This window comes from Anopheles coluzzii, chromosome X, assembly GCF_943734685.1.
Source record: "Anopheles coluzzii chromosome X, AcolN3, whole genome shotgun sequence".
In the NCBI taxonomy this organism is placed as follows: domain Eukaryota; kingdom Metazoa; phylum Arthropoda; class Insecta; order Diptera; family Culicidae; genus Anopheles; species Anopheles coluzzii.
In genome coordinates, this window is record NC_064669.1 from 16,792,413 (window position 1) to 16,802,866 (window position 10,454).

Genomic DNA, 10,454 nt, shown 5'->3' on the forward strand with positions numbered 1-10,454 from the left:
GCTTCCATGCTATTGTCGTTACTGACCTTTGACCCAAGATAGGTGAATTGTGGGACGACTTCAAAAGTGCGTTCACCTATCTGTACGTCACGCCTACGTAGATTCTGATTATTTGTTGGTAGGGCCACTGATGTTGCCACCATCAGTTTGGTCTTTGCCTCGTTTATCTGCAATCCGAGGTTCTCTGCCGCCTGCTCGATTCCTTGGTAGGAATCCTACATAGGAGAGCCGCAGGCCAATGATGTCTATATCATCAGCGTATGCCAGGATCTGGGTTAACTTGTAGAAGATGGTTCCCGTAGTCTCCACCCTCGAGTCGCGGATGGCCCTCTCTAGCACCAGGTTGAATAGGAGACAGGCAAGCCCGTCCCCCTGGCACAGACCTTTGGTGGTAGCAAAAGATCCTGAGAATTTTCCATCCACCCTCACCTAGCAAGTAACGTTGGTCATAGTCATTCTAGCTAGCCTTATCCGTTTGGCCGGGATTCCAACAGAGCTCATAGCGTCATACAGTTTTACCCTGGCTATGCTATCATATGCGGCTTTGAAGTCAATGAAGAGATGGTTTGTGTCGTGTCTGTATTCAGCCATCTTCTCCAAGATCTGCCGCATGGTGAACATTTAAAGAAAACAAAAAAAAATTGTTTATTCCAATGGTGACGCCTTCCTTGCAAATAAAACACAAAGAAAAATAATCCCCGGCACCCTAGCATCAGCAAGCTGCTTAAGCTTAGAAGGACCACCTGGAACTTTGATGCTGTTTATCTACTGCAAAAGACGAATTCAAGCAGCGATCTTTAGCTTGCCAAAATTGGCTGCTTAAGCAATTTTGGCTATTTGGGTATAATAGGTTTGAGGGCCGGTATGGGTTCATGATATGTTCCAGGACCGGTATGTATTCATAATAAGTTCCGGGGCTGGTATGGGCTCAAAATAGGTTCCAGGAGCAGTATGGATTTATGATCGGTTCCAGGACCGGTATGGGTTTAGTATCAGAATCCAGTACCAGATGGGTTCATGATAGGTTCCACGACCTGTACGGATTCATTATAGGTTCCAGGACCTGTATGGATTCATGATAGGTTCAAAAGCCTGTTATGAGTTCATTATCAGTTCCTGTACCGTTATGGGTTTATGATAGGTTCCAGGGCAGGTATGGGTACATGATCAGTTCTAGGACCGATATGATCAGTGTTGCTTCCTGGATCTGTTTGGGATCAGTATCGGTTTCTAGACTTGGATAGGTTCAGCGCCGGTCCGGAAGGTATTTGGTCATATGCAGTTCTTTACCTGAAAAGTTTATGTATTAGTGTCAGGACCAGTATGCAATTAGTCTTGGTTTCGGTCTCTTATGGGGTGGTTATAAATAACTCATTTTAATTGGATTACGAGAGCATTGTTTTCGGCGTATTCTTTGCAGTAAAGGGGATCTTTGAAATTTATTTACGTAGCCCTGTAATCTGGCCAAATTAACTAGTCGATTCAAAAATCGGAACGGGCTCAATATCCGCTATAGAAGCGGTACCAGTATAATACCAGGACCGGTATGAGCTCGGTTTTGGTTATAGATGACGATCAACCGGAAGATTTACTCCATAATACATGTAAAAAAAGCCAATAAACAAAGACAAACGCCAAATTACTTTTCTACGCAAGAACAAATAAAATGTTTCCACCAAGTTTAGTTTTACGAGGGTAGGTTATATATGTTTCAGTTTTTTTTGTTTTGTTTTTTTTTCGATATTATGTTATACATCCACTATCCGAAAAAATGTGCATTCGCTTCACTTCTAACGGAGTACAATATTTGGTTTTTCGAGGCTGCTTAGCAAATCCACTTCAGTACGCTCCGAAAGACAGTTTTTGTAACACAAGTAGTCCAAAACTCTTCTCGGTAGGGGAAGAGCTTGAATAAGATCTTTTCGCTTGATTGTTTTATGGATGACAAATCTGAAACAAAGCAAGAGACAAACGAGAAGAAAATCAATTAGTAAGACGTATCGGGCATACTTATTCCGTTCGGGCGGAGAATTCAACGTATGGTAAGAAACTATACCTGCATATGTGTTGCAGGCTTTGCACATGTTTGAAACGCGAAACTGGTTTTGTTAATTGAACACGCATGGGGCCATATTCCGGACGTCTATGGAGAAAGAACAAATATCTTCCGCTTCTTGAATGTTCCACGGCATTCTCTATAAATTCCATTATCGTACGAGACTTAAACTTAGCGCAGGACCCGAATGAAAACGATCCTGGAAGTAAAGAGGAAAGTAATGAGACGGCAACGCTTTTTACCATCCTTAAGGGGCGATCGATCGCAGCACCTACCTTGATATTGATCTATTCGAACGTGTCGCACCGTTCCATTTAGTTTGAATGTTAGAGAAAATATGTAATGGTCGTCGGAGCTGTCTCTAACTAAAAAGCTACCATCCGGTTCGTTCGATAGTATTTTTTCCGCTCCTTCAGACGTTATTGGACCCCAGTACCAACCGAACTGCAATGCATGGTAGAACAGTAAACACAATGATCAGACGAATTTGAACAATCTTTGTACGAACTGCAACATTAAATTGCAAAATGATTTACTATACCTCTTGAACTTTTTCTATACTTGCAGTAAAGTCCATCGACGATTTCCTTTCATTTGATTTCTTCTTCTGGTCGCTAGTATCACCCATTAGGTACCTTAAATCAGATTCTGGAAGGCGTAGCAAAGCGTTAAATGGAAAGCCCAAACGATTTACAATACTACACAAGCTGGAATTTCAACAACTCCATGCAAAACGTACCATTGGCAGGAAGCGGCGGCAGCTTCCGTGGAGTGTTTAATTTCTTACCGATCGCGCTTTCATTTTTGTCTTTGACGCACACAGCATTATCTTTCGCTCTGCTGGCGACGATCGAGCGCTTGTTGCCCAAGAACGGTTTGTGGTGCTGCTGTCGGCTTACTCGAAAAATGTTACAAAACTTTTGCTTAAGATTTACGGAAAAGTTTGACTTTTTGCACTGAGCGCGTATCTCGTGCGAGATGGAGTTGCGCTTGCTGTCCGCTTTATCACTGTTGGTGTGTTTGTCAACCACCTTGGTTGATTTTCTGTCAAGTATAATGTGGGGTTTGTTGTTTTTACGCTCATTAATAGAGCTGATCTGTTCACTGTAGTTTAACAAATTGTTCCAACTGTTTCTCTGTGATGCTTCTGAAAAATGTATCATTACATACCATTAGTCGGCTGTCCAGATTGTCCTGGTCACCAAAATCATACGCAAACAAAGATGATTTTACAGGTTTTTTTGTGATTGGGTAATTTCGTTAACTTGTACAGAGTCTTACAAAAAATCTTCACTCGCTTGCCTATGTATTGTACCGGTGTGGCTAGCACCAGAGCAACGGTAAAACCAAACAACCATACAAGTCACCGAATTTTGCCTAGGACAGGACAGGTAAGCAAAACCAAACGTAATCGAAACGCAATGCAACCATGAGGACACGATTTGGAAGTGGATGCAGTATTCAAACACAAAATGAGAACGGAAAACGGGGGTGGAAAAAGGCAAACTAATAAGATGACCACAATTCAACTCCGGCGTACAAGACCGATTCCAGCACTTACCGTTCCGGTTGCGATAAAAAGACGTTTCCGCGTTGTAGGTATTCCTTATTAAATCAATTGGCGTGGTATAGATGTCAGAATCGATAGGAACATTATAGAAATCAAGAATTTTGTTGTCGTCTAATGCATCGTGTGACATCGCTTGCGTGATGAACACCGAATCGTCTGCTTTATTTTTTATGGAATCAGTCAGGGAGTTATGCGAGCACGATAGGCGCGTTCGAAGCGAGTTGGAATTGCGTTGCATCGTGGAAATATTGCTTTTACTGTGGCGGTAAAGTGTGACGAAGCACTGCGACCGCTTGCCCGGGCTCCATGTTTTTATCTTCAGCAGATACGTTTCCGACGCGTCCGCCTTCTCTAGCGGACAATTTAGCGGATTGTCGTTTGCTTTACAAGCGCTACTTTTCAACTTATTCTTCTTCTCATTCATGTTGCTTTGCAGAATGGTTATTACAATTTACACGCGTTCTGGTTACCGCTTGCCAAAAGGAGTCGTACGGAGTGAGCAAAAATCTTGAAAAACAAAACATTTACAATTGAATTAGTAAATCGGTAATGAAGACCATTCATTTGACCTGTTTATCCTAAGTAACGCAGAGAGCATGTTTATGACCAACAAAAAAAAACTAATCATTTGAATTCTGTAAGCTTTGAATTCAATACTTTTGTGTTAATTGTATACATTACAGGGGTTTCCAGGAGTGCTCATAGCTGTGGGACACTTTATTGACTCTTTCATACGTGAAATGAACTTAATGTAATGAGAATTGGAGTCTATAGAACCCTTGAAGGACAAATCCAATAGGAATTTACATGGAGCCTGTCAGAAAAGCGTACCATAGAGTCCAATTTGCAACATATGAAGTTCACTTCCAATAAGAAAGAGTCAAGGAAGTGTCCGACAACTATGAGAACACATCGAAATCGTTTCATGTAAAACAAAAACACAATCAAAATAAACGAAAAAAAAACCACAACATATAAAACTTAAAACAGCTCCAGTATAGTAAATACTGTTTGGTGAGTACAAGTTGGATACTTGTTGGGAGACAATGTTCCTTTCATCCAAGAACCATCCATCGTTTGGCCTTTTTCTTCAACTTTTCAACCAAAATCTTGAGCTGGAAAGCAAAACGGCCAGATGGCCATCAATGCCTTTATTTGCTACCAACACCACAGTAGGCTAACTATTTTAATCCCAGGAAACGCCAATTAACTAATGAAAATGTCGAGTTAAATCTGCACGGTTTAAAATAGACGGCAGAAGCATTTGCGCGAAAAAAGGTCGCAAAACCGTGCCCATTCCAATGTGTTAATTGCATACGTTAATTAGTAGGTGTGAAATTTAGCAAAACGGGACAGACCATCGCTTATGATTTGTCGACCTGCATGCATATCCAGCGACTATAAAGCGACGGCATGGAAAACTGTTTAATAGTTAATGTTCCGTCGCTCAAATGGCACAGCAAAATAAACAAAACCTTCCATTTTGTGCCGCACAGAAATAGCATTAAGCCGACAGCACTGCATCAACTAAAAGCATAATCTTAATGTTGGTGCCCAAGAGCATAAATGAAACGTGTTACGCATTGCACACAATTCAATAGGTAGAGTTGTAGCGCTTCGCAAGGAAACGATTATGCACTCATTATGCTTATCTTATGCATTATCGTTCGATGGATTTGCCTTTGATGCTTTTAGCGAATCAAATATGCATCGATAAACCAATCCTTTTTTTATGTTGTTGAGTGTGTAAGGTAACGTAAACATGTTCTTCGTGACATCTTATTCGCGATGAAAAGTATCCGGACGTTAGTTTAGCATGCCCATCCGCGAAATCAATGTTACCCACAGCAATGCATGTAACAGCACACAAAATGCAGGTAATGTATGGGAAGCATTCTAACTTTCGCCATGAATGAATGCAACGACGCTAAAAAAATACCTTCCACTACCCTACGATGGGTGGGGGGTGGCAGACCACAATTGCTTGTTTAGACAGTTTTTTCCCCTCTTCTCATTTCAGTTGCCTGCCCGTCTGCCTTGTGTGTGTATGTGTGTTGCGTGTGTGCGTATGTGTGGGACGAGCTAAAATTACGTACAGCCTTTAGCCTCTGTGGAGCATTAATTTTCTAACACATTTGCCAATCGTATGGCAGAGTTTGCTGCCCGTCTCCGATGCTGCCGTTCTTCTCCGGTCCGTTCTGCATTGCTTTTTTGTAAACTACCCGATTGCTTTATCGATTCTGTTACACATTTAGCCAGTTAATTTTTCACTTCGCTTGGCTCGGCCGACCCACAGACGAGCTTCCACACAGTGCCACCGCGTACCGCGGGCCAACACGTTAATCCGTCCCAATCATCTTTGTTTCGGTCTTGCGGGGAAATACGTTCACACCTTGCACTTGCACTCGAACGCCGTACTTTTTCCCACAACAATTCTAACGCTGCCAGTTTCCAGTAAAAGGATCACAAAGCACCAATAGTAATTTCTTTCCTCTGTCGACATGTATTTTTACATTTGCCCTTTGTTCGTAGCTGTCAATATGGTCGCTCCTTACATCGGGCGCGGCTACACCGGTGGGTCGGTTTCTCACCCGGTTTCGTTGTGCTCGTAGCATGCAAGGGTGTTTGCATATAGCTACCTTGACCATTGAGTTTAGGCTGCTTTATTGGCACTGGCTTCGGTTGTTGTTTTGTTTACTGCTAATTGCGACGCTGGTCGTTCGATCGTTTTTTTTGTGAAATTTTTAAGAAAAAAATAAAACTTCTTCTAGCAATTTTCCATCCACAAAAGGGCACGATACGCTTCGGGGGTGTAAGCATTCTCAGCCACCCTTTCTCGACCGTACAATCACCCGTTCAATGTGAAAGCACAATAACATGTCAGGCAAGACGTCAGTATGGCTCAAAAAGATAAACAACACTGCAAAGCACGACAAGATCGATTTTATATTTCTCACTATCGTAAATGATTGTTTATGTTGAAAGTGTAGCTTCGGAAAAGTAATTTCATTTCGTAACTCTCGTTCTCAGTACAAGAAAACACTTGTGCAGAGGCTAGAGTCCGAAATCTATCAGAATGTGAACTAGAGTAAAGCTTCGCAGATATTTCGGATCTAAATACGGTTAATTATTCCTGATTAAACATGTGCTGTCCACGACGAATAGCAACAAGACGTCTTGGAGAACTTAATCCTAACATAACTTTACTCAATAGGCTCAAACGTTCGCTACTATCGTAAAACAAGCAGCCACTATTTATGCAATTGTTTTCGATGGAACAAAAACTTACATATTCCTTACGTACGCAGAATTCAAGACTACCCTAGCAAGCTACGGAAATTTCATGAGGAGGAACAGTCACATACCGGAGGTGGCGGATTAAGGGTATCAGGGGCCTTAGGCGCTTAAGATGTCTTGAGGCCCCCTTTAGATGGCGAGCGAGGTTAGGAGATTGAACAGTCTACTGTAATTGCTGACGGTGAGGATCATCGGCCACAGGCCCTACCAAAATGTGTGTCGATCGAGGGTGGGTTGAACATGAATCGCGAGTCTCGGGGCCCCAACGTTCATCCTTGAAGGGCCCTAGTGCCTAGTACTCTGTCAACTTTTATACATACTGCATACTATAGACTATCGATCGATGAGGCCCCAGACGACCGCCTCGTTCACCTATCGTTAGAGTCGGCGCTGTATACCGGTCCTTGTTTCTACTTCAACGAACTCCAAGAGCTGCTACTTTCTTTTTCCAGAACACTTCAAATTCCAATGTTCCTATGGAGACTTCATCTGTGTCACTCAAACGCAGCTATCTCAAGTGTGCCTATAGATGCAATCAACTTATCGCCGTCCGACATCGATGTATCGATTGAATCAGTTGAACAAGCATATCGATCAAACCGTTCCTAAGGTCTATGATGATGTTCGTGAATCGTAGCATTTTTTGTTTTTAGTTTTTGCTGAACCTTCAAAATATTTTAAATGTCACTGCAACAAAAAATGTTTCCTCTTTTGTAGAAATTCTTTTCAAAGTTTCGCGTTTTTAAACAAAACTGTGTGAAATACACAAGTAGCAAACTACAGAAGAATCACATATAAATGCTCCTGCTCGAAAATCTTGTAAATCATTCTTCACCGTGAGCTCCTGGATTGTTACCGTGGGGTTATAAGTTAGCATCAGCATGGATATTTCCCCCGAAGATTAGTTAAAACCAACTTTTTGGAGTTGGTCTAAAAGGGTCACGAAACCTACCAGCTTAAACCGGGGTTGTCCCTCGAATTGATCTAGAATCTTTCCCGTTGTCGGAACTGATCTTGACACTCCCTCAGTCCAGAAACTCTGGAATGTGTCTTATGTGGTTTGTTAAAAGCACACCCATTTTTGTTGGGCTCAACAACCCTAATTGGTCTAGGCCAGTGCCAAGCCCGCTTTTAAGTGGAGTCATTATCTGAGACAAATTCCCACCCTCTGCATGATAGTAATGATAATGGGTCCTGTGTACATCGAGACAAATACAGTCCGATTGAACAACGCACCACGTGTTGGGCCAAACACGTGTTGCGTACGATTATGAAGGAATTTTGGATTGTGCAACGTCAATTACCTAAACTTGAACCGGTTGTTTACACATTAATCAGTCAGACTTGTTCGTCTGTATTTATTACAAACTTTATAAAACAAAGATGTAACCCCTCCACTTATTCAAATACAATTCCCTGTGCCAGTGGCAAATCAGTTGAATGATTGACGGTGATAGTTGATCGTCGCGCGTACTGCTTCCAGGCGTCGGATCCCGATTCACGGCCACCGCCGGTATGTTTCTCGCCACCGAACGCGCCTCCAATTTCCGCTCCCGAGGGCGAAGTGTTGATATTTACGATTCCGCAGTCGGAACCACTCTCTCCCAGCCACTGTTGTTTGGCAGCGAACCGACAAGGAATAATGTTTTCATTAAAAATTTCTTCAACACAAAAACCCGACCAAAACTTCGCCACTTACCTCAAACGCCGACTGGATGTTGTTGGTGAAAAGGGACGACGACAGCCCTTGGTCGACTTCGTTGTTCCAGCTGATCGCCTCCTGCAAGTTGCTCGCCTTGAACACGTACACGATGGGCGCAAATGTTTCCCGCTTCACGACCGGCGCATCGTGCGGCAGGTTGGAGATGATGGTCGGCTCGACGAAGAACCCGGCCCGATCGATCACCTTGCCACCGCACTCGACCTTGCCACCGAGCGCGACCGCTTCCTGCACCGTCTGCAAGTAATTGTCCACCGCCTGCTGGTTGTGCACCGGCCCGTACAGCGTGGCCGAATCCAGCGGATGGCCGACGCGCTTCAGCAGGCTGGCGTACCGCTTGACCAGCTTCGCGATGAAGCTGTCGTACAGCTTTGCGTGTATGATCAGCCGCCTGGTCGTGGTGCATCGCTGGCCAGCCGTGCCGATGCAGCCGAAGAACGCCGCATCCAGCGCCATCTCCTGCGGTGCATCCTCGTTGATGATGAGCGCATTGTTGCCGCCGAGCTCCAGCAGGCAGCGCCCGAACCGGCGCTGCATCTCGATGCCCACCGTGCGGCCGACGGCCGTGCTGCCGGTGAAGGACATCAGCCTGATGCGCTCGTCGCTCACCATCCGCTTACCGACGTCCTCGCCGCCCTGGCAGAGCGTCACAATCGGGGGCAGCTTGTTGCGCTTGATCACGTCGGTCACTATCTTAGTGGTCGCCACGCTCACAAGCGACGTGCTGGGGGCGCCCTTCCACAGCACGGTGTTGCCAACCGTCAGTGCGATCGCCGCATTCCAGCCAAAGACGGCGCAGGGAAAGTTGAACGCCGATATGACGCCGACCAGCCCGAGCGGGTTCCACTTCTCCAGGATCGTGTGCTGCGGCCGCTCGGAGGGAAAGATGGCGCCGCCGAACATGCGCGACAGCCCGACCGCGTAGTCGCAGATGTCCACAAACTCCTGCACCTCGCCGACCCCCTCGGGCAGGATTTTGCCCATCTCCAGTGCCACCAGCTTGCCGAGCGGCTCCCGGTACTTGCGCAGCTCGTCGCCAATCTGGCGTATGACGTCACCGCGCAGTGGGGCCGGGATTTTCTTCCACTCCTGATAGGCGGCCACACCGGCCGTCAGGCAGCGTTCCAGATCCTGTTCGGAGCCGGTAGCAACCTCCGCTATTACCCGGCCGGATGCAGGATCGATCGACTGCACCTTGCCGGCCGTGCCGGCCACCCATTCGCCGTTGTACACACCATTGTTCACGCGCTGCAGGCCGAGATCGCGCAGGAAGGCAAAATTGTCCTCTTCGACTAAATACTTCGTCATGCCGCTCATGCTGCGTGCGCCGAGGATCTTGCAAATGACGTTGTTCAACTTTGGCCCCCTTTGCAGCAGTGTTCCTATCATGCTGTAAAAGGACCACCGACAGACAGTAGTTGAGTTGTTCCAAAAGTGTTGGTCTCGCTGCGCCAATTGCTGCACGATTTGTTGGCCCGGTCACACTTACTCTATCCTAGCTGGAAGCGCTTGCAGTCCGCTGGAGGTTCTGTTAGCAACTGCCGGCTGCGCGCGGTGCCCCTACCATGTGACACTATCTGCGAGGCCGTTATCAGTTTGGAAATACTTTCGCCTCCAATTGTGTATTGCTGTCCTCTTGAGCGATCGAGTGACGGATTTGCTCTGCGGCGACTGTGGGCAACTGGTACTGTACACTGTTCAGCTTGATAAGAGTGATAATTCTGGCTATTTGAGAGTGCATGCACAACAACAGCCGGCGGGGCACACGTTATCTACACGAGAGTGGCGGGTTTGCGTCGTTCGCCTCGAGC

General features: G+C 45.5%; 2 protein-coding genes and 1 long non-coding RNA gene across 4 annotated transcripts; 1 reads left to right on the top strand and 2 right to left on the bottom strand.

Moving 5' to 3' along the window:
• Positions 1 to 1,680: 1,680 nt before the first annotated feature.
• Positions 1,681 to 6,137, bottom strand: LOC120959183 (uncharacterized). Of its 2 annotated transcripts, none has more exons than XM_040382396.2 (7): positions 5,723 to 6,137; positions 3,618 to 4,133; positions 2,796 to 3,203; positions 2,598 to 2,704; positions 2,332 to 2,500; positions 2,057 to 2,255; positions 1,681 to 1,950 (listed from the first exon to the last, which is right to left on the bottom strand). In XM_040382396.2, the coding sequence occupies exons 2-7, from the start codon at positions 4,048 to 4,050 to the stop codon at positions 1,791 to 1,793; spliced, it is 1,476 nt and encodes a 491-aa protein (XP_040238330.1). In that variant the 5' UTR covers positions 4,051 to 4,133; positions 5,723 to 6,137; the 3' UTR covers positions 1,681 to 1,790. The 2 variants fall into 2 exon arrangements, with proteins under 2 accessions (XP_040238330.1, XP_040238341.1); XM_040382407.2 differs by having other exon boundaries at positions 6,019 to 6,133.
• A 72-nt stretch (positions 6,138 to 6,209) lies between these two features.
• On the top strand, positions 6,210 to 8,351 carry LOC120959195 (uncharacterized). The gene is made up of 2 exons (XR_005752145.2): positions 6,210 to 7,104; positions 7,376 to 8,351. It is a non-coding gene; the product is annotated as an uncharacterized LOC120959195 (long non-coding RNA).
• Positions 8,243 to 10,267, bottom strand: LOC120959177 (putative aldehyde dehydrogenase family 7 member A1 homolog). The gene is made up of 3 exons (XM_040382385.2): positions 10,133 to 10,267; positions 8,623 to 10,033; positions 8,243 to 8,534 (listed from the first exon to the last, which is right to left on the bottom strand). Exons 2-3 carry the CDS (start codon positions 10,030 to 10,032, stop codon positions 8,322 to 8,324), a joined length of 1,623 nt encoding a protein of 540 aa, XP_040238319.1. The 5' UTR covers position 10,033; positions 10,133 to 10,267; the 3' UTR covers positions 8,243 to 8,321.
• Positions 10,268 to 10,454: the final 187 nt, after the last annotated feature.

Excerpts from the sequence above, each read along its gene's own strand:
- LOC120959177 (XM_040382385.2), bottom strand. The coding sequence starts at position 10,032 with ATGATAGGAACACTGCTGCAAAGGGGGCCAAAGTTGAACAACGTCATT. Across the intron at positions 8,535-8,622 it reads ACATCCAGTCGGCGTTTGAG|TGGCTGGGAGAGAGTGGTTC; the intron begins GTAAGTGGCGAA and ends GCCAAACAACAG.
- LOC120959183 (XM_040382396.2), bottom strand. The coding sequence starts at position 4,050 with ATGAATGAGAAGAAGAATAAGTTGAAAAGTAGCGCTTGTAAAGCAAAC. Across the intron at positions 2,705-2,795 it reads GCCGCCGCTTCCTGCCAATG|AATCTGATTTAAGGTACCTA; the intron begins GTACGTTTTGCA and ends TACGCCTTCCAG. Across the intron at positions 1,951-2,056 it reads AGCCTGCAACACATATGCAG|ATTTGTCATCCATAAAACAA; the intron begins GTATAGTTTCTT and ends GCTTTGTTTCAG.